The sequence below is a fragment of the Hyposmocoma kahamanoa genome, unplaced genomic scaffold (assembly GCF_003589595.1).
Source record: "Hyposmocoma kahamanoa isolate Upper Pololo Valley unplaced genomic scaffold, ASM358959v1 99879, whole genome shotgun sequence".
NCBI classification, from domain to species: domain Eukaryota; kingdom Metazoa; phylum Arthropoda; class Insecta; order Lepidoptera; family Cosmopterigidae; genus Hyposmocoma; species Hyposmocoma kahamanoa.
Window position 1 is genome coordinate 4,316,463 of NW_020656077.1, and position 24,140 is coordinate 4,340,602.

At 35.7% G+C, this 24,140-nt stretch overlaps 2 protein-coding genes across 5 annotated transcripts in view; one reads left to right on the forward strand and one right to left on the reverse strand.

Moving 5' to 3' along the window:
- LOC113239326 (annexin B9) overlaps positions 1-18,570 on the forward strand; it is a 26,432-nt gene extending 7,862 nt beyond the window's left edge. The window contains exons 4-8 of one of the 4 annotated variants that reach the window (XM_026476264.1): positions 7,292-7,496; positions 11,693-11,922; positions 14,590-14,686; positions 15,826-16,007; positions 18,419-18,570. In XM_026476264.1, the coding sequence (XP_026332049.1) occupies positions 7,292-7,496; positions 11,693-11,922; positions 14,590-14,686; positions 15,826-16,007; positions 18,419-18,469 (765 nt within the window). In that variant the 3' untranslated portion in view covers positions 18,470-18,570. Of the gene's footprint in view, positions 1-7,291; positions 7,497-11,692; positions 11,923-14,589; positions 14,687-15,825; positions 16,008-17,149; positions 17,233-17,864 lie in introns of those variants that run through there. The other 3 variants (XM_026476261.1, XM_026476262.1, XM_026476263.1) reach the window with 3 other exon arrangements.
- On the reverse strand, positions 18,571-23,879 carry LOC113239327 (DNA repair protein RAD51 homolog 3). Its single transcript, XM_026476265.1, has 7 exons — positions 23,752-23,879; positions 23,540-23,670; positions 22,536-22,642; positions 21,790-21,956; positions 21,029-21,157; positions 19,810-19,992; positions 18,571-18,695 (listed from the first exon to the last, which is right to left on the reverse strand). The coding sequence occupies exons 1-7, from the start codon at positions 23,821-23,823 to the stop codon at positions 18,663-18,665; spliced, it is 822 nt and encodes a 273-aa protein (XP_026332050.1). The 5' UTR covers positions 23,824-23,879; the 3' UTR covers positions 18,571-18,662.
- Between the last annotated feature and the right edge of the window lie 261 nt (positions 23,880-24,140).

Sequence of the window (24,140 nt, forward strand, 5' to 3'; positions counted from 1 at the left end):
AAAAAAAAAAAAAAAAAAAAAAAAAAAATACTAATATAATAAATGCGAAAGTAACTCAGTCTTTTACGTTTTCACGACTAAACCGCTGAACCAATATTGATGAATTTTTCTATAATATATACAAGCTGTTTTTTGTCACAAAAATACATTTTAAAGGGCATGAAATAGGGCATAAAATTTGTATGGAGAAATTAATATAGTAGAGTAGACCACTCGAAGTACTTATTCTAAGCAGACGGAAGTCGTGGGCACCGACTAGTAATAAAGAAGAAAGTCACAATTTACAAATAACACGAATTTTAAAATGATGGGTAATTTTGAGATTAGTACTCTATACCTAATTACGGTGGCAATTTTAATTATTTAGGTGTTCGCGTGAAATATTAAATAATATTTCAGGTTACTGTTTTCGAATATTAAATAATACTTTATAATAATATTCTGCAATATATAATATTATATAAATAATAGAAATTACCGCCGAAATAGTACAGAAAACTAACCTGAAAATTACCCTCATATTTTTTTACAATAATGCAAAATTATTGTTGTAAATATTCATTCCTACTTTAATATTTTTTTTATAATTAACAATTACCCATTTGTACAATTCAGTGATCATTTCCGTGTACGTATTTAAATTTTTTATTTCACTTAGTAGTTAATAGATATAAGTATTATTACTGGCGATTTTTATCTACCTTATCTTTAATTTTTATTAAATATATATATATAGGATTATGGAAATTTTAGCTATGGCTCGTGTCAAATCCCTACCATTGCCTTATACATATTGTTATATTTTATTATATTCAAATGGCATCAATTGTGTGCTCACGCGAATTATTCTTACTTTTTTTATCATACCCAGTGAACGGACGAACAAATCGTACGCCTAGCGTTAAGCGATACGCCTGACCATAACAGTTGCAAAGACCTAAGGGGCACAGCCAGTACGCGTTCCTCAGACATAAGTTGACAAGTCCCTTAGGCTTGTAATATCAGCATGCACACATTCCTGCGTAGCGGCAGAAATATGTAAAGTGGTAGTATTTCCCAGGACGAACACTTTCACAAGGAATAGATACTACTGCCACTTTTAATCAAAAATCTGGATCCGTTTGTAGGGTCAAGCTCATTTTACTATTGTGCGTATTACCACGCTTCGCTTCATTTTTTCTTTTTTTTTCTATTTTTACTATGCTTCGTATTGTACTTTTTCTTCTTTTTGATAAGTTAACATTTGCGATAATTTATTCATATGAAAATAAGACTGTGGACAACTTTAATTGACGCTGATCTAGCTTTAACCGTTAAATAGTTGTTTATTAAGCTGTAGTTGTTCCTAATAAAATAAAATAAATTAAAAATAAAAATATATAAAAAAAGATTAGACGACTACTACGGATGTTTGCTTATGATAGCCGAGTAAGGTAGGAAGTAACATTCTACTCAGTTAGGAAAAAATATTATGTACATCAGTTTGTTGTTGATGTATGTCAATTGGATACGAAATTGAATGTGCCATCCAACCACACCAATTACCTGGTCTCAAATTAAAGAATTTCCTATACTGTAAGAGCAACGGAATTCAATCCAGGGCACTACCCAAAACCCCCAGACCAGAACCAGTTTAGAAAAGTTCATTTCTCAAATTGGTCTTATTGGGACTCGAACCCGAGACCTCCTCATCCAGCGCCTACGGTGCGAACCCATTCGGCCACCGAGGTTGGCAAATGAATAAAAAGAATCACACTTTATACACGTAATTAGAGAAAGGAAAAAAAGCTTAAAAGACGAACTAGGATAAATTAAGTTTATGTGTAAGGCTCAATTTATATTGCGGCGGAACGGAACGGAAGCGAATTTTTGTAACAATATTGTACATAGCATAATGAACTTTATGGTTAATTGTGTAACCACAGACCGCGGTGTGTGTAACGTACAAACAAGATTCGAGCCAAAATCTTACGCTGAATTCTCGCGCATGCTCGAGTATGCTCGTGCCTTCCACGGAAGATTTTGACTCATGTTCAACAATACAACGACTGGGTAAAGTTTAAATTATAGTAACAGTTCAGAATTTGTCACATCATTTAAATTGGAAACTACGACCAATCATTATCAAGATTTCATAGTGTTTATCATTTGCTTGTTTGAGTTTTAACGACAGCGGTTCTGATGGTGATCGAGGCCCAAGGCACTTCCATTTTTTTTTCCGTGGCTCCGCGAATAAGCAGGAAGAAGACGATAATTTAACTACATATGTAGGTACTATTACAAATTGGACAGACGACGTATGTAACAAATCTATCTAGTATCTACAGAAATATTCATTAACAACTAATGGCTTAGAAACGTAATAGGTATAAGAACATTAATAAATTTTCGTTCACCATAGTAATAGTAGTTTATATGACTGTTACATAATGAAAGGCTTTAAAATACGAACGTGGGTTTATGAAACGAGTATCGACGAGTTTCTTAAATCATCTCACGAGTGTTTTAATACCTAATTATGTAAATTTACATGCACTGCTTTATTTACACACATATTATAAGCTCTCTGTGATGTGTTCACACTCAGTGAACTGGCGAAATGGCAAATAAAAACTTTTCTCCCGCATGTCACACAACCGTAGTTTTTATTTTTAATTCATAGACAAACTAGAACCAGCCCCAATATATAACTATCATATCGTTCGTTATGAAGTAACGTGTGAAATTGTCAAAATTACTTGCAATTTGACATTTCAATTCAAATAAAACTTCACCTCGACTGATATTAGAATTGAGGTCTAATAAAATTGTTTTGTTTTTCAGAGATGTTCGAAATTCGACGTTATTAATAGAGCAATAACAACATTTTCACAGATAAGGAATTTGTTCTAACAAAACAGTTTACCTCTAAGCTGATCGTAATTTGCGGTTTTTGAACACAGTATATAGAGTTTATGATGTGTGTAGATAAACAATATTTTAAATCCAAAAAATACAATTTAAACCAATGCATTATCAAAAAGTACTGAGAGTTGTTAATATTTAGGTATTAATTAACTTTTTATCTAAACAAGTGTAGTAGAAACTATTAATAACATAAATAAGTGGACTCGTTGCAAAAGAGGAAAATTGTGTACAAAAGTTAAATGTTCCTGTTGGTAATGGGCAATTTTATTTATACATTTCCTATTGTAATAAATATGACGAATTCTATTTTTTTAACGGTTAATTATTGAAATGGCTAGTTCTCCAAATGGCCAATTGTGAAAATAGGTCCCTATGGTCGAACACACCCTATGCTTATAATGTGTGAATGTATGGAATCCACAATACGAGTAGTACTAATCCCGTAATTTTCGAGACAGATTTATAGTAGCAGTAGATTTCCTTGTGCAAGAATACGTCCAGGGAAGAACTTCTACCTTACCTATTTCTACCGCCAAGCAGTAATGTTACCATTACTGCGTTCGGGTTTTGAAGGGTAAGAGTGCTGGTGAAATTCCCGGCACATGGGAATTGTCAACTTATGTCTCAGACCGACAGTCGCACTGGCAGGGCAGTGCCCCTAATGTCTTTGAGATATAAAGCTCTGAGTGGCATTGCGACTGTTTTGGACAGGCGTGTCGCTTACAAAAAGCGAACGGCTTGTCCTTCCTGTCTTTTTGTATCTTAAAAAGTCCCCGAATAAAGCTTTTTGTCGTAAGGAGTCTACATTTTGTTTAATTAGATTGAAAAAAACACACACTCGTGTTTTGTTGAAACAGCTTTAGTTTTACCGTGCTTTTGAATCTGCATGTGTTCTAATTAAATAATAATTTTCTAATATAATTTACACACATACAAGTAGCTGTAAAATATAATAATACAAGTCTCACATGCATAACTAACTGGCAACCACCTTGGATTCACTTGACAAGCGTGACAAGAGACTTATGGGTGACTCGGGCTTAGTAGAGGTGAGGCTGCACAGCCTTGAACACCGCCGTAAAATTGTCTGCTTATCTATTCTACAGAAAATATCACGGATAGTATGCGATGGAATTGCACGATTTAATTCAGCCTTTCCATCATTATCGACTTGGGTTGCATCCCTATGTTGTGGTTATTACAAGGATTCGCACAAAGCATTACGTTTCCGCATTTATATAGCAAAAGGCTATGGAGTGGAAATCCATGCCTGCAGTCTTATTCCTTGAACGCTATAATTTGGGCCTTATCAAGGCGAGAATGAATAGGTATTGTCTAGGTGTTCATGCTCCATTGTCGGCCTCATCGTCATTTCCGTCAGGTGAGATGGAGGTCAAAAGCGCACTTTATTTTGTTTAAAAAAAGAAATTGTTTACTGGTAAGCAATTTATTGTGCAGTGATAAAATACATAGGTATAAGTGTATTATGTAGTGTCTAAACAACAGTCCCAAATTCTTTCCGCAAAGAAAGACCACGCGTAAGCTATCAAAATAGAACTATGGACAAGTTCCTTAAATTCATTTTCACTTCAATGTTCGCGTTGTTTGCACAAACTTCCAACTCTGGCGTAGGCTCCATAAGGCTGAGATCCTATAAGTGCCTAAAAAGCTATGTGTGGTTTCTTGAGTGACCGCACATACGCTAGTAGGTAAAATCGTTTATAAAGAGGATATTTTAAGCCGCTAGCTAATAAAGAGTAGCTCATAATGATTACATCTAATTATCCGTGGTAAAATAACACGAACACCTGCTCTAATACAAAGTACCCACGTAAGCAAAGTATCCATAAAACATGAATCAAATCGGCTTGTTGGAAATTGGTTGATACAGGTATAAAAAGTCCAAATTGAAAAACACGTTTTGACACTGCGAAAGTAACCTTGTACTTTATATACCAATCAAAAATTTAAAAAAATACTTAGAATTGCAATTTTTGACAATCAATATTTTCCAATAATTTTAAATTGACAGACGCGTTTCCGACAATGCGAAAATAATATTTTTGTATTCCAATCAAAAATTAAAAAATCTCGGAACTGGGATTTTTTACATTTCTATAGTTTCTTATTATAAGTTCATATTTATTCACCGGGTTCACGAGTGTTTCACTTGCGTTGGCTGAGTCACGGCGTAGAAATCTGCCTTCCGCGCAAACGCGTTCACGAGTCTTCCGCTTGTCGTTGCGGAGAGACTTGCGCGCATGCGCGACGCCTTGCCTTTGGTTGAGTTGTCGACACTCTCGAACCAGCAGGCTTAGCATGAGCCCGAAGACAAAAGTTATCTCTTCTTCGAAATGTCAATTTTCTCTCAAAGACAAAAGTTATATCTTCTTGGAACTGTCATCGAAGAAGAGATAACTTTGTCTTCGGGCTCATGCCAAGCCTGCAGCTGCTGCTCTGTGATTAGCCAGTGCAGTGGTGCTGTTCTCCGCAAACGTTCCTTGTTGCTTGCGTGGAAATATCAAGCTTCCTAGATATCAAACTCACACAACGCAAAGAAATCCAACGCAAAGAAATCCAACGCAAAACAAGCGGCCGGCGCGTACGCGACAGATCTTTGCGTAAGCGTGTTGCGAGACACGCAAGCAAGCGAAAAACGTAAGTGAAATAATAAAAAAAGTATAAGCTTTCATACACTGCGAAAGTAATATTTTTGTATCAAAGATTAAAAAATAACTTTCAGTTGGTATTCGAAATGAGTGTTACGTATATTATATGGCAAACAACATTGACTTACAAATAGATGGACGACCAAAAACCACGAAAAAAATGTCCCAAGTCAACCTATTCGAAATTTAAATTGTTATGTCATCGCAGTATCGCGCTGTCCGTAGAACAAATGAAGACTAAAGCGGAGTGTCGCGCTCTGTATACGATTTTAGCGCCTTACAAGTGCGGACACTTTTTAGCGCGGACCCGACGTCCATATAATTGTAAGAAGTCAATGGCAAACAAGAAACGTTTATGTCATCATAGAATGCAGAGACCGGTGTCATAGCCCAATAAAATTAATGATAGCGGATTGACAACGCTAGTAATGACTTCAAATCGTCTCTGGCCCCTGCGTCATAACTGGTATATCGGCAGAAATTTAATGACGAGGTATTTTCGATCTAGCACTTCACATCTTGAGCTGTAGCTCATGACAAACTCATTCTGTCTTGACATTCTCATTATTATGAAAAAGACATATACGATTAGAGAATAATGTTCGCTTTTGTATGTTAGTAAGGTTAAGCTTATTTAGCTGGGACAAAAATATCATATACGACATTTAGTGACAAGAAGGACAAATAGATAAAAGGGTTCTGGAATAATTTTACGGTATTCAATCAAGGTTCTGTTGAAACGTATGAAGGTCCCCTTATATAAGACAATTTGTCTTCACGATCCGTCGTTTCAGTGCAAATGGTTCATATAAATATTTCTCTCTCTCGAAACCTCTGCGTGTCACGGAGGCAGTTAAATATTATGATGTTTTACTACCGTGATATTCATTAATTGCTGTGAAATTACTCCACGAGTTTGTTATTATTATTAATACAAAGATCAAACATAAAGGAAAATTCTTAAGATCTAACAGGACTCGAACATGTCTGAATGCCAATCCAGGGCAACCGCTCTAAGAACAGAGCTACAGAAATATCGAGCAAGCAGACGTCACGAATTTCTCTATACGATTATTACAAATCTTTGTTTTTAATGTGAAGTATGTTTATATCGTTATCGATAACTTGAAAGCCAGAGTATGGAGCGAAAGCGACGGTATGGAGTTTTACACGTATTTGCGATATGTAGTGGCTGTCAATTGATATCACCTGATATTCTGCAGTCTGTACCGCTTAGTAACTATTAATTATTGTGATTTATAACAAAACGTACTAATAATTAAGTCAATCATGGTATATTAGTTATTGTGATTTAATTTGGTGTACTCCATTTCCTTAGTAAAACAAATGCTAATGCGCAAGCGTAAGCGATTTGCTCCAACGGCGTAGCGAATTCTTTATTCTGAGTCATTAGAAATACGTTAGAGCCATCCACCACCACACATTGTGATAGTGGCAACAACAGAAATAAATTTACTACTTGGAATACATATTAGTTTGATAACATTGTACAACATTTATGAGTCACGCCATGGTCACGCCTTCATAAATTCCAATTAAATTAATTTTAAATATATTTTATATAGTGCACAAATTTTAAGATACTCGTATGTACGGATCTAATTACGTGTTGCTTGTCAGCGAAATTTGTCATACAAAGTATACCTGCCGTTTACAAATTTTTCTAATTTGATTTAATTTTTATTTTCTTGTAGGATCTAATAAGCGAGCTCAAGAGCGAATTAAGCGGCAACCTTGAGAACGTGATCATCGCTTTGATGACCCCCCTGCCTCACTTCTACGCCAAGGAACTCCACGACGCCGTCGCCGGAATTGGCACTGACGAGGAAGCCATCATTGAGATCCTCTGCACACTTTCTAATTACGGCATTCGAACCATTTCTGCTTTCTATGAGCAACGTAAGTATTCTTACACAATCTCTTAAATGAATTCGTGGCCAAGATTTTGGTACTAAAAAGCGCACAAAGTCGCTGTAGCCGCAAGTCGTGGTTTGTTGCTTTTTGCGGCCTCTTTGAAGGTACTATGAAAATCACCTGAAGCTTGACACTTTAGTCTTCTATCGTCGTTATCGTCAGAGGCATAGGGTCAAATTTGCTGTGACGTGCTTTTTAGACCCTGTACGAAGACTTTTTTTGTAAATAGTTCCTTTTCAGCACTTGACCAGCAGAACTTTAAGTTCTTGTAAAGATGCAAGCAAGTCTCTTTACAGCACTTACTAGAAATGTACGCTGACCGTAAAACCGTAGGCGTCTGAAGGTTTTTCGGGGAAAAATCGCCACGTACATCTCTAATACATAATTCCTAGGCCACATAAAATTTCCCAAAATTTTTGAGGGGAAAAGTACGGTAAACAGTTTAACATCCGCTGGGGTTTGGTCCTATTTGCGTAGGTCCACATAGCCTTTTTAAAATTATTAATATAATGTAAGGATTTGATTGAACGACAAATGCTAAACGACGTCACAAAGTAACTGGTTTTTCAGTGATATAAATTATCAAAGTAGATACATTTTGTTTATATCAAAATGAATAATAGTTTGTAAATCAAGGGGAGAACGGATGCTTCTGAATTGAGAAGATCGAATCCCTGAGGTCTGTACGTTAAGGTCTGTGTAAGTTAATTTTAAAGTTACGTACATTTGTGGACGCTTAGTAACTATACCTCTCGCTAACAGTAAAGGACAACAGGACAACTGCAGGCTGATTTTAATTCAAATAGGAATCGATCCGATCGGGTAGCCCATCCGAGTCTCGAAATCAGATAGCCTTTCGAGCGAGAAGATAAACCTGATTCCTACTATATCTTTCTAATATGTGAGTTAAATTACTACAACTATTGTTCCGATTTGAAATGTAAAAAGTTTCCGATCGGCCAGTTGTGAATCGCAATTATGCGCCTCGACTCGAAGAGACTCAGTTTCCGATCGGGAGAGGCAACCAAAATCAAACTCAGCCCTTGGAAACGTGTCGAAGTTTCCCAACCCGCAATATACGGTCCCGTCCCAAGTCTGTTGATTATAAACCATCTCAGTTGTGTGTCGATAGAGTCAATTTCAGGATTTTGTACATTTGGTATTGGGCTAAAAATTAAGAATTGTGGCTTGTCAATGGGTAGCCCTCGAGCTACTATTCAACAGCCATTGAATTTTTTTGGTATTCTGCTCTTCTATGGCGAGTCGATGGACTAGTTTACTAATATTTTACATATTTGTTATGAAAATTAATTGCTGTTAAACGGCATAAAAAATAATATATCCATAGTAATTTCCATGGTGGTTGTAGAAAGGCAATCATCGTAAATAATTGAATGAAATCCGTCACTGCCTTTCCACTGACATTCTATTGAGACTCAACTGCCATTGTAACTAAATTTTAGCAGAATAACAAATATTGATAAGCCGTGGTAGCCTAATAATGATTTGACCTACTGCCTCTCATCCAGAGGGTCCTGAGCTCGAGCTGACCTCTGAGTTTCTCGGAATTTATGTGCGAAATTAAATTTGAAATTTGTCATGAGCTTTTCGGTAATGGAAAACATCGTGATGAAACCTGCACGTCGAAGAAGGTTCACAAACCTCGGAAAAAAACGTGTGAACTCTCCAACCCGCATTTTTTACATTGAGTGCTCTGAGGAGCTGTTCAACCTCATCCCCCCTTCCCCGTTCCTGCTCAGAAGCACGCGTGCTGGCCTTCGTAGTCACCGTTTCACTACCTGCCGCATTCCATCGCGTACTAAAAGGTTCGGTGGCTCCTTTCTCTGCCGCACGGTTGACAAATGGAACTCCCTTCCGGCACATGTCTTCCCTCCCTCTTATGATATGGGGTCCTTCAAACGAGGCGTGAAGAGGCATATTGTAGGCAGGCAGGGTGGAGGCGGCTAGTGCAGTGAGGATTCCATCGCTGCACTAGGTTCCTTCGCGTTTGGATACCACTTTCCACTTAACATCAGGTGGAGTGGAGTCATTTGCCTGTCAGGTATAAAAAAAAAAAAAAAAAAAAATTAGGCCAGCGTGGCGGACTATGGCCGAAAACCCTCGTCTAAAAGGAAACCCGTGCCAAGCAGTGGAACGTATAGGTTGATGATGACGAACAAATATTATCATAATTGTAATATAGAGGGAAGCGGGACAGTTTGATACAGGGGGCACATTCATACACTTTTTTTTTACACCTGCATTATCTCCATACCTTTAAACATAATATTAGTTGTGATAATGCTAAAACGTGAATTTGTGCCTCACCAGTTAGCCGTTGTCGTTCGACAGGTCACAAAGTGTTTTCACAGCCGTTGACTGAAAAAACAAGCGACACAAATACGAGTGCCACTGCAGTTTTGTTCACTTCACAGGGTTTTATGTCTCAATACAGCGTAAACTAGTGTTTTCAATAACTAGAATTGCAGGTGACTGAGAGAATATATAAAGATTTAAAAAAATTTATTTTCTTTTTTTAAACTAGCCGATGGGGTACTTGTATACACTAGTGAGTGGGGCAGTTTGGTATGTATCAAAGTGCTCCTATTAGTTATTTTGTACGAAAAATGTAAAACTATTTTAACAAGTTTTTGTATAGAGGTGAACTAGTGACATTTTGCGCTATAGTCAGCTCTTCCTCCTGAATTTGTACTTCCAAGACTACATTACAAAGAACACTTTTCAAATGCTGCCCTAGAAAGAAGTCTTGATCTAGCAAGTGCTGACGCACATATAGCGTCATACTTTATGAACAGTTGATCGCCAGGAATGGCACACTACGTTGATTCACACATCTAAGTGCCCAAAGCGATGTATCGAAGTACACCACAGGTGGGACAGAATTGGACAATTCCCATTTTTTGTTAAAATCAAAATATTTCAATTATTAAATGCTATTTTTGAAAATTAGGTAGAAAAAATATGAATTATAATTTCACTTAGTAGCCCAAAATTAAAAAGTTAAAAGTGTACGCATCTGCACCACTCCCTAATGACAGTGGAGTCTCAATGAAATTACAATAGCCAGTAGTTTGAAGAAAATTAACAGACTTGGAGGCCCAGAGTAGCGGACTTAGGTAGGCCAGGATGGCTCTATTTAGAGGAAACGTATATGGGTTCATGATGACGGTGATCTCAGAATAGGTATTATTCAATAGCTCAGTGTCTGTTTAACTTTGTCCATGAGTAATTAGGACGCACGAAGGTTATTAGCATGACGACGGCGCGCTATGAATGCAAATCGACTATGCGCCATAAAACTCACGTTATAATCGTCTAGTGTTTTAGTTTAGGTTAGCGATACACGGGGCTTTTAAATAATTAACATTGATAGTTAATTAAAACGCAGCGCTTGTTCCATGTGAAACCGGAACTTTTTTGATAAAATTTTCCGATACATTTTCATAAAAAAAACGGAAGTCATGTTTCGTGATTTTATTTTTAAGAAAGTTAAGAAGTTGCAAGAAATTACAAAAAACGCACAACTTAGTTGAAGCGAACATTCAAACTGAATTGTCAAACCTATTAACCAGAGGGCATTTTGAAGATCTCGAGTCATTCTATTTTATAGTACTTACTTTAAAAATTCCGCTTGATATTAATAAATTAATATAAATTGAATTGAAAAAGTCATCAATTTTAAATTTTGGAAATGATTAGCATCGTGTTCCCGCCCTCTTAAAAAATAGTGAATACCTATTTGAAAACTCAAACGGACTCTATTATTTAAAAAAATATAGAAGAATGTGTGACCGCGTGGCGGCGGCTCACGCAGAGTACGTTTCCGGTTGGTTTCCGGTATCAATAGGAAAAAAAAAATTTTCGGGAAACATTATTTTGCGTATAATGCAAATGCAAGATTAAAAAAGTCTGAATCGTAATTGTCAGTTTAATGTGGAATAAACGACAGGGCTTCGTAGAAATATTTCAAATTTTACTTTTTTTATACTTCCCATAAAAACTTAATCAAGTAAATCCCGAAACAACTTCGAAGTAGGTACCTTTCGAGACGAAGCTAAAACTATATTGTTTTTCGTACTTTACCTTGTACATACCATGAACTTACTATATAAGTACCTACATTATCATAGGACCGTGTCTGTAAAAATATTTTGTTTTAGTGTACGGCAAGAGCTTAGAGTCCGACCTGAAAGGCGACACTTCTGGGCATTTCAAGCGCCTGTGTGTGTCTCTGTGTATGGCCAATCGAGACGAAAACCAGGGCATCGACGAGGGTGGCGCCAAGGCCGACGCGGAGTCTCTGGCCGCCGCCGGAGAGGGTCAATGGGGCACGGACGAGTCTGTCTTCAATTCTATCCTTATCACTCGCTCTTACCAACAGCTGAGACAGGTGCGAGGCATATATTTTTCAAAAGCAATTGCTCATTTTTATATACATCGTAAAAGACATTTCTTCATTACAAATCAATACTAGCATCAGTACCTACATCAGGGTCGTAAAGTAATTTGGCAGCCAGCCATCAGGCATTTTGAGTCGTGCTGACGGCCTGTGTTGTTTGGGCGACCCCTACTTTAGGGCAAAGGAAGCACTAAGGGCTATACTGAAAAGGCTAAACTCTAAAGGCAAATATTGTTATTTTCCCAGTCGCATGAGAAATTAAAGCCACAATAATTTTATTTATTATTCACTCACTAACTTGCAATACCTACATTAAGAAATCAACATAAATTCCATTTGAATCGCTTGTTATGACTTATGATAGTTATGACTTATGATAGTTATGATTCATTATAAACGGATGTCATCAGCGATTAAATTCTGCCATTAATGGTCTGCACTCACTCAAAAACAAACAACATCGTTAAATAGAAATGTACATTCAGCGATTTCAGTAACGTGCATTTAAAACAAGATTAGTTTATTATAACATGACATAGAGTACATACCTACTTACAATTGTGTACTTTGGAGTTACGAAATCAGGACATTTTGCTGTACTTTTTATCTACATTACGTACATGCGTTCGATATTTTGAAAATAAATGAGCAGTGGCGGATTTGCCATAAGGCCCATTTGGCCCGGGCCTAGTGCGGCCAGATTGTAGGGGCGGCCAATCGTGACAAAAAATTCAATGACGATAACAAGAAATAACTCAAAGTACCTAAATATTCTAAAGGCTCACGCACATTAGGGCGGGCCGCATTGTATAACAATAATCTTCCTAAATCACTTTCGTACATTTTTTATAAAATATAGATATGTTATATATCTACTATAATGTAAAGTACGATCACTACATTACTACGTCAGTCTGTCTCATCGCGATAAACTCGAAAACTACTGAACGGATGCTGGTACTGACTACATGGCCTGAGGCCTAGGGCCGCCAAGATTTTAAATCCGCCACTGAAAATGAGGATCGAAATCGTAACGCAAAAAAACCGCACATTCGACACAAAGTGGGGTACCTAATTGCAATTAAATAAGTGCGATTCAAATCCATAATGGTCTCTTGGAGTATTCGTACCTGTACATAAAAAAACATACCTACGAATCGAACTAAAAGCTTCCTCATTAAAGTCAGTTTGAAACGATTTTTATAATTCAAAGCATCTATAACGTCACTCTAGTGTACGACACTATGAATCATACGTTACTTGATTCATTTCGTTAATCAGTATATCACGTTCAAAAGTCAATTGGCATTGCTAATTCTTTTCGGGGATCTTAAGTCATCAATTAGCTGCATAATTAGAGTCAATAATTTGGTATCCATTCATTCTTCATGTTTTCAGAGGTTTTTATTATTCCTGAGTATATAACGTTAAACTATTTATCTTTAAAATGCAAGTTATTTGGTTTACGAGTAATAGAGTAATGTTTATAGAAATAGATTTATGAGAAGCAAGGTGTACCTATTACCAGTAATCGGAGCAGGTAGAGCTATTTTTGCCACTTGCGTCATACGGTAACAATATGGATATGCCTTTATTAACAAATGAACCATTATTCCGGGTATTTCAAAATAATTGGAAATAAAACTATTTCTTTCGGATTTAAATCGCGTATATTTGTTTTTTCAAACGAATTAACGTTTCGGTTTCTTTACAGGTTTCATGGTCACAGTTGACTTCTTTGTTTTGATCCGAAAAATAGTTTCCATTTCCAATGTGTAGCAAAACCGAAAATAATACTATTGGGTACTTTTATTTGCGTGTTTGAGTGTGACCTGTATAATTGTACGTATATACACTTTTATATTGTTTAACATTTGGTATGTTTGAACCTTTCCTACTTTTGAGGTCTAAAATAATCAAAATCCTCAAAATTAGCATTAAGTAGGTATATCAAAACTAGTTTTATATCATCCAAAATAAGAACACGCTTTGCAATTTGACAAATCTCAAGAATATTTTATGCCAGTTTTATTAATCCATAGTGTAATTTACACTATTTAAGATAAAAACACACTTTATTAAACTTTTTGACGAGGAATTTGCAAAAATAGTGTTGCGATATGAAACCTTAGAGGATGGATAAAACGAAACACTATGAAGCAACAAAGACAGCTTTATTTTTGTCTTGTCAGAAGAATTTGTGGCACAAGCGTGCAATATTCTAAAATCCCATTACCGATATCGATATCTTTTTTAAACATAACGTTTGAAGACATGAATCCCAAATAGCGTACCTTCCCCGAACAATTTAAATTACAATGACATACTTTTCTTTGGAGGGAAATATACTCATCAAATCTACCCAAGAAACATATTATGAGTTCGCATGGTCTAGAATAAAATTGTGCGCCAGTGTCTTGTGGCCATCAAGTGAGGTACAAAATACGTAACTAGGCACACATTGGGCAAGACAAAGGTGGGACTACACCCTTATTAGCCCTCTCGTACATGAAAATAACGTTGGGTACTATTGACTTGCCAATTTTTATAATGATTTTCTCAATCTGGTTGACAACGCCGATGGATGTCAGCCTCCCCGCACAATATCATACGCACTCGTTCCAAAGCACAGAGAGAAAAAAATATATATGTTTGTAGATCTTCGCTGAATTCGAGGCGCTGACCGGTAAGGACATCGAAGAATCCATCAAGAAGGAGTTCTCTGGAAGCGTCGAGAAAGGAATGCTTGCTATCGGTAAAGTCCACACTATAATATTCATATTTAGAATTTAAATTTAAAAAGTTGTCTGATCTGTCTAGTTTTATACTTACCAACTGCGATAGAAACGACTGTAGTGCAAAAAGTCTGCTATCCAAGGTCACGAGCATTGTTTTATTTCCTGCTAGACTAATGTTACTGTGACCTTGGGCAGTGGTTAACGTTACATAACCGACGTTTTTGGGTTATTTCAACAGTTGCAGTCAGTTATTATTTAACGTTTCGATAATGTGTAGTACTATAGTATAGTATAGTATAAACTCAATCCCTAGAAACTACAAGTAAAAATTAGAGTTTTTTGATAATTCTTCTCAGCAGAACCTGCCTTACGAAAGAGCGCAGTGATTTTCTTCTTAACTATAACATAAAAAATTTTGACTTTATTTTGATTTGTTTTTATTCTAGTTCAGTGTACATATTAGATACGATGTCACTATAGGAGCATAAGGACATAATAGTTCTCGTGCTCCTACCATTAAGAGCACCCAGTAGGATCATGAGGAAACGGCCCTTTAAATTTATTTATTTATTTATTCATTTGGAACACCAACAGATTACACAGAAAAAATAAGAATAAAAGACAACATGTGAGAGGCACAGTTAGTTCTTATGTGTAAGCCAATTACAGATATCCACATAACTCAATATATACCCAGATACAAAAATAATAATAAAATAAAAACAATTTTAAATATTAACAATCCAATTATTCAATGTACTAAGGTTAATGTAGTAACTAATATTAATAAATAGTTGATTGATGTGAATATGATAGTGCAATTGCATTAATTAAATATTTTGTGAAAGATAAAAGAAATAACAATGAAAATAAACCATTAAGTTGTAGGAACACGCAATTTGCATTTAAATTTAAAGAAATAATCATTAATAAATGCCAAGATCAGTTGAATTGCAATTATTAATTGTGTTATAAGGACTCAAAAATACTTTTTGGTATGAAGGCCACTTTCCGTCCTGCGCCGAGAGCAACTGTGACATTTCAGCCCACGAACAATGATAATATTATCCCGCGTCACCAATGTATAAACGCTACAAATTAAAGACAACAGTGAAAGCATTATAATGTTTTAAACTTAAGTCTCATTAACTTGCAGTAAAATGCGTGAAGAGCAAAGTGGGTTTCTTCGCTGAGCGCCTGTACTACTCAATGAAGGGCCTCGGCACCAACGACAAGACGCTAATCAGAATCATCGTGAGTCGCTCTGAAATCGACCTCGGAGACATCAAACAGGCCTTCCTGGAGAAATACGGAAAATCCCTCGATACTTGGATCGCTGTAAGTACCTTTCCTATACCTTTAACAAATGTAGAACCAGGTGTTACTTAATACTAACGGTTATGGTATTTGCGAAGCTGAATGAGAACAACACCTCTGTCCATATTACCTTTATAAGACATTTTGTCTTAGCACCATAGCGCCTAGTGTTGCCAATATAAACTTTTGTGTTTAGACCACCATTTTATTATTTATTTTGGCTTACTCAAAAAATGGATTTCAAAGTTCTGAATCAGTTTGTAGTGGATTAGAAAGATCTCTATTAACATATGTATATAGTATGTGCAAGTGTATTGTCTACTTTATAAACTAACATACAACCTCCATTAATTAGTTACCTATTATGCCATCTAACCCATCTTACATTAATTACGCACATGTACATTATTTTAAGCACTGCAAATACTAAACTTAGAATTCCGTGTATTGTATTTAATATAACAGCATGCCGATTTTCTTAAAATAACGAATATTTCAATAGAAGCTGACCCACAAGATTTAAGATTGTTTCAAAACGCAATTATTAAAGATATTAATTAACTGCCTCCGTGGCCGAACGGTTACCATGCCGGACTGACACGCAGAGGTCCTGGGTTCGATTCCCGGGCCGGGAGAAATATTTGTATGGCCTACATTTATTTCTCTCGTGAGTTTGGGTGTAATTTGTGTTTGTCTATGTATGTGTCCATGGCACCCGCGACACAGGGTTTCCCTAGTGCGGGGCTATGTTGAGTGTGTGCGTTGTTATTATTATTATTATTATTAATGGCCTTATTAATTCAAATAAGCATGAGATACTATAAAAAGCGAAAACTATCTATAATAATTATCATATATCTTTCTGTTCATCGTCATTTCTTCGCCAATATATAATAAAATTATAACACAATAATGTATACAGATCTATGTATGGTTTATGTACGTATAAAACACGGTTAGGGAAAATACAGGTTGGCATAAAAACCGGACGAACTTAGACATGTACTCGCGTCTAAGGTTACTGCGCATGTCATTGAGTTCCGAGTTCAAAATTGTTTTGCTAACTATAAGGACTAAATGTGACAAAATGTTCCTGCTAAACCCAATTGATACCGAGCTTTATGAAAAATCCACAGGCGTTCAGTTGCAAATTTTGATTACAGGACGACACTTCCGGGGATTACAAGAAGGCATTATTGACACTAGTCGAGTAGATTTTCGGAATCGAAGTGATCAGAACGGCAAGGAAAATAACCACCTTTGTAGTTTGATTAATTATAAGTTCTGTTTGTCAATTGTTAGGTTTTGTAGATCTGTTAGGTCGATACGCCGAGTACATCATTGCCCATTCGCTTGTCAACCACACATTGTTTGCATAACAACTTTTTAGCTAGTCAGTTGGAAGGTCACAACACAAGATTGGTATGCTGTTCTTGTCGTATCGTTTAGGAATTATAAAACTCGGGTGTAAATTTCGTTCACAAAGATCTGTATATTACGCTTCCTTTACTCATGTCATGTAACTTTCTTTGCACAGTAGCTAACTGGATGCTGATAAGCAATACGTGTTAACTCACAAAAATTCGAAAATTGAGATATTAATGCTAAATTGAAGGTTGTTGTCTCGTCTACATTTTACAAACATAAACTAAACGTTTTGAAACCTACAAATATTAAAAAAATGTACAAAAAAAAACAGTTGACAATCATTAGTCAAACCAAGTAAATATCCTTGACGCCATTTTCTCAAAACTGTGATCATGTGGGTTGACACGTTATTGCTTAACTGCTTTAAATTGTGGCGTGTGCATGAGGGCTCGTAGCGGAATAACGCTCGCTCGAATGTAGAATTTACCAGTAGTTATTGCCATTTTTCAGGACGAAATTGGAGGTCCGCTGGGCCGACTCCTTTCTGCGATGTGTTACTAAAGCCACAACGAGCTAAATACTTAAAACTCAGTATTACGAGTCGTCGTAGCCATGTTACAGTAACAAGTGCTGTGTGAATAAATATAACATATTTTTTTTTATTGTATACGGTTACACTATACAGTAATGCATTTTGGAGACATTTATTTACTTAATTATTATAAGCTGTGGAATCTTTATTTTTTTATAATCTCGTAAATGTAATCTCATGCTTAGAATTGCACGTTGTGTATTTGAACAATCTCAAAATAATGGGCCAGTTTCATAAATTAAATTATTCTAACGTGTTAGTATTGCTTTTTTTCAATATTGTTTACAGGAAGACCTAACTGGTGACTTCAGGAATGTGCTAGTCGCACTTTGTTATTAATCCTGCAAAATTGTTATTTAATTTCGTTTATTTTTAAGTTTCTAGCGTATATTTAACTGTTGAGCTTTTGCATGCAGTTATTCCAAATTAATTTTAAAATTGTTGGTTACAAGTACAATGATATATTTTGCAGGATGATACGAAAGGGGACTACAAACGCGTCTTACTCACTCTCGTGTCTTAGAGCATAATACCTATAAAATGTTAAGAATTCGCCTTGCGTCAATGTTCCAATAAAATTGCCTCTACATTGTACAACTGTAAAATAAATGCTTGATATATTTTGTGAAAATGATATTTATTGGTGCTGTAGTTTGGTTTTACTATATTATACACGTTTACAATATGATTAAAGTATGTATGTTCACTCGTTTGTTTCAATTTATATCCCTTATACCCTCCAGTGTTATCTGAAAAGAAAATTATTTTTATTTACAGTTAGGTCTCGCAACTTTCCTACAACGAAGACTGTAAATCACTTTGTTAAATGTACAGGGAAGAAAAAAATACCCTCTAAAATTAATTAAACAAATAATAAAATAATAATGTGGCTGAGGCCAGACTGTTTCTATGTGTGTGATACTTTTCGACTTGCTACATTACATGATTTCAGAGAAAGACACTTGTGACATTGGAATTGACCGACTTACACTGAACTGATTCCATAAGCATCACAGGGATGTTTTAGTATGGATTATTTCAAAATGCATTTCAATATGCCGATAGTGCTGGCACAGTATCAAGATTACTAAATCATTGCTTCTGGGAAATCTGTTATTTATTTTGGCTGCCATCCAATGTGTCCATCAAGCGGATTGCATGTGAGATAAAATTCTGACAAAATTAAAAATCAAAGGAAATTTAATCTATACTTAAGAATTTTTTTTTAAATAATAATAACGCACACACTCAACATAGCCCCGCACTAGGGAAATCCTGTGTCGCGGGTGCCATGGACATACACATAGACAACCACAATTACACCCAAACGCACGGGAGAAATAAATGTAGGTCATACAAATATTTCTCCCGGCCCGGGCATCGAACCTGGGACCTCTGCGTGGTAGTCCGGCATGGTAACCGTTCGAGCACGGAGGCAATTATTCGTCCCGTCACTGGATGTCATAAAAAAAACCTATCGCGGCAAATAAGTCGTAAGGCTCAATTGCTGCAGAACGAAATGAAAGTAAATTTTTGTAACGATATTGTAGCTTTAATGAATGTCGCGCTTTCCGCGGAAAATTTTGGCTTTTATGTAATTTGTACGTTACACAATTGACCACAAAAGTTCATTATGTATGTACAGTATCGTTACAAAAATTCGCTTCCGTTCCGTTCTGCCGCAATTGGATGCTGATAAGCAAAAGCGTGTCAATCAACAAGACCATAGTTTTGCGAAAATAGCACCAATACAATTTTTTTCTGTTTTTGATAGTTTGTTCCAAAATGAAAACTATGATCAATAACGTTGGGCGACACGTTATTGCTTACAAGCATCCAATTTGCAGTGAAACAGGAGCAAACCTGGAATGTTCCAACAGCATTAACAGCACTGTTATCCTTAAGTGACAGCGCAGTCCTTTGTCCGTTTGTGTGGCAGAGAAGCAGCCTCTTGTTGCTGCGGTGCGCCCAAGCATCACCCAGCGAGCCTACAACCGAGCCGCTCGACAGGCCCAGCCGAGTACTCATCTCGTTTGTTAACACTACCTGGAATGATCAGTCAAACGGGGTGAATAGGGAATCAGGGTTGAATAGACAAAACTTTTTAAAATAATTCTTATGCTATTATTAAAAACTATATTAGTACTGTTATATATTAGTACTACTGGCTCCGGAACGTCTTCTTGTCCTCAATACCGCAGTCCTTGAAGACAAACGTCTTCCAGCAGTGCATGTTGCCAGTGGTGACCTATGGCTCTGAGACATGGTCACTTACTATGGGCCTCATAAAAAAGCTGAGGAGATTCTAACAGAAATTTCTTCCTGCAGACCTAGATACAGGAGACAATAATTACAATAACGGGTTTACGTGCACAACAAAAAATAAAAAAAAATGTAATTATTGAAACTGTATAAATACTTAGGTAAACACATATTTCGTACCATGATACCTATATAATGGATGGAATAGTGCTCCTTAACTCTCATTTTGAAGATTGCCAAGAATTTACTATCATGATGGGAAGTGCATTCCAAAGTCTGTCTGCATGAACAGTGAAGGAGTGAGAATAAAAACCGGAATTGAATGTTGGAAAAGATAAGTGGGACCTAACGAGAGAGCGACAGGGCTTAATCTGAGAAAGCTGAAACGCTCATTCAGATACCCGGGAGACATAGGGTTGTGCAGAATATAATAGAGAACTGAGACAGTATGCAAATTCCTGCAGAGACTGGGAGAATGTGAAGCCACTTGAGTTGACTGCAATGAAAATATTAACCTTACCTATTGTATTAGTTTAATTTTGTGTCAATTGATTTCAGTTACATACCTATAAGTACCTGAATCTTTACTAATCTTATACCCACACATTTATTACACAAAGGGATAACGCCTAATAAGGCAATGCTGAATCATTTCCGCAGCTTCCGCTTAAGGGGTTAAGACATTGCATAAAGTTTTAATGTACATTAATTATCACTTACAAGGTATGCGTTCTTAGGAAACGTTACTTAGAGGTGCACAAAAGCTTCAAAAACATTTTTGCATATACATATGTAGAGAAGATTAAAATGAAATGCTTACAGCAATTTGTTTTTCCACAGCTATCTGCTGCAATTCTGCCATTAATCTGAAGAGCAATCCTGTTCTCTGTCGGGTATCCATCCCGTCTTTGAAAGGGAAAGCTATTGAATCTATCACTATTAGCTTTATCTGTAAAATAAAATGGCATTAAACTCTAGAAATAACTTGACTGCATAATAATATTTGAGTTTACGTATCTATTTCAATTATGTACAATCATTAAAGGGCTAAAAATATTATATAAGTATTGTAGTATTACAGTACTATTGTCATAGGTTATGCCACAAATTGTGTGCAATAATATATCATTGTACAATGTAACAAGGTTAGTGTTGGTGTCCCAAGAATGCACTCCTGTTTGCAAGACTCCACTGCTGAAATAGACAGGGAGGAGGATGGAAAGCCATAAACACATTTGATTTCTATGACAAGTAAGAAATAAGGAAGATTGTTATCTAAAACTCTCCAACCAGTTTCAATGGATGGCGTATCAACCGTTTTAGGGATTGTAAAAGTGAGAAAAGCTGGCATAAAAATATTGTAGTGCCTAACCTAAAGCTATTTACCCGAATTTAATACACAAGTTTTATCTACCTATCTTCTTAGTAATACGTAGCATTTAATTTTAACAACTTAATATTTAGGTGCAACATAATAATGATTAAAATAGTCCATGGGTGACATTGTTAGCAGTATATAATTATTGATAAGACTGTTGTTACAAAATAAAACATGGCACAGAAATTACAATTAATAATTACCCTAGGATGTTGAACAATGAACCTAGGAAGCCTATGCAAGAATGCACAGAATTTAGTTAATCCAAATGCGTTGACATAGTGCAGTTTTTTCAAGGCATCATTTTCTCTGAAATCTAATGGCATACTCAATAATTTCCGACATCTGTCTAGACTCGCAAAGAGTATTTCTGAAATAAATAATTTTAGTTGTACATTTGTGTGAAAGAATTTCCTTACAAACAATTTTGAAAAGTGAAGAGAATAGAAGCCACTGATGCTTTATGGCGATCAGGTTACTAAAATGTAATTTAAGGATATTTGTAAGCATCAACACTTTTAAACTAATTCCTATAAAATATGTGGCCTCAATTAGACAAAAAACTGACTAATTAAAAAGAAATGAAACAGTTTCATTTCATTGAGATTTCGTCATTGACTTACAATTATATGGACATCGGGTCCGCGCTAAAAAGTGTCCGAACTTATAGGGCGTTAAAATCGTATACATAGCGTCATTCACGCTTTAGTCTTCGTTTGTTCGACTGACAGCGAAGCAAGCAAAATTAGACAGTACTGCGATGACATTACAATTTAAATTCAACGTATTAGCTTTTTCATATTCCTTTACATGTCACTATGATTAAATAGGTTGACTTGGGACATTTTTGTCATAGTTTTTGTATTAGACCCGTCGTCCATTTATTTGTAAGTCAATGGATTTCGTCATAAAAAAATATTGAACCAACCAATCATTGATAGAGACATACCTTTGAATCTGCAGATAGTGAAGTTGGTGTTTGTGTCTATATATAAAGCCTCAGCATTTAATCCTCCTAGTGTTTCAGGAATTTGCACTGATGCACAAAATTGTAAGCTGCAATTTACATAATAAGATAGAACAGAATATTATTTATTCCATACAAATACATAGGTACAGACTCTTTAACTACAATACATAATACTTAAAACAAATGGAAAACACAATATGTAATTAATAATATAAATAAATATTTAGAGAATAAATAAAGACAATAACAAATAAATATATGTATAAATAACAAACTGATTAAGCGACAACCTCAATACAATAATGTGTTGCGTGAGGCGTATCAACCCTGTAGGCGAAGACAATATGACAGCAGTGCTAACACACGTCTTTGTTGGCACATCAAATATTGTGACATTCATAATCTAAGTTCAATTATTTATCGTCTACTTTGAAATTGTAATTAATTTAAAAAAATAGTTTTATTTGCAATTTTTGCCTCAGCACAAACATAATTCGAGTATACACTGTGCTATTGTGAATCCTTCACACACTGAACTTATTGTCTTCTCACTGAAAGTGCTATGACCTTGCAGCAGTTCCAGTAACAGAAATACACTTATATGACATAGAAACAGCAGGTGTATAACTAAATACATTGTCATGCATACGAACAGCCCTCTATGCAGAGCATGCATGGAAAAAGAGAAGACAGGACCCCACATTTACCACATTCAAAATAGGCGCCTGGGTGTCGAGTTGCAGACAATAGCCCATTACACGATACCATTGTCATGCATATTATTATAGTTAGATATGTATATTGGCTCAATATACATTGGCACTTCACAATTATTGCCCAACAATCGCCACCATTGAGATTTAGTCATTTCAGCCAGTTAGATATAGCTCGAAGTAAAGAAACTAAAACTTTTAGTAGTAAAGTTCACCAGGCATTAAATACCATATAAATTATATATATTATTGTTGTAAAGAAGCATTTACCAAAGTTGAGTTTTCCCAGAACCAGGTAAACCGAGAAGTTCCATGAAAGTATTTGTTGATAATCCATTATTGCCTAAAACTCTATCGAGACTCTGGCTGAACGTTGGAATAGACGAAAGACTGTTTTCTCGCTGAAAATAAGGTTGTTTTGTTGTTTGTAATATTTTTTCAACAAAGCCTTTTAAGGTTGTTAACAATCATATAACACTTACTTGCCATAGTTCTCCAGCATTCACGATTTTAAAATGAGTATCTCGTACAAGGCAATTACTTTTGCCACTCATTTTTGTTATTTTTTTGCGAACTAAAAAAACTATTATAAAAACAAGCTAACAGTTTTATTGTCATTTATTTGTTAAGCGTTACTTAAAAAAGCATCAGCTTAAAATAGAATTAAGACATTCCTAACATAACTTAAACAAAACAAAATCCCGAAGTACAACTCAATTTTACAATAATTTTTAAAAACATTAGAACTCTTTTTTTTTTTTTTATTTATTTTTTATTAAGGCTTTGGCAAAGCCATCAGCCTAAACATGAAGTTTAAATATGTTTCTGTAAATATGGCCGCCACAAAGAGGATAGGCAATTTGAGGCGGCG

Bases quoted from the DNA above. Each gene is read 5' to 3' on its own strand.
- LOC113239327 (XM_026476265.1), bottom strand. From the start codon at position 23,823: ATGAGTGGCAAAAGTAATTGCCTTGTACGAGATACTCATTTTAAAATC. The intron at 21,957-22,535 runs GTATGTCTCTAT...TATTTATTTCAG, and splicing joins CACTATCTGCAGATTCAAAG to AAATACTCTTTGCGAGTCTA. The intron at 21,158-21,789 runs GTAATTATTAAT...TTTATTTTACAG, and splicing joins TCATTGTTCAACATCCTAGG to ATAAAGCTAATAGTGATAGA.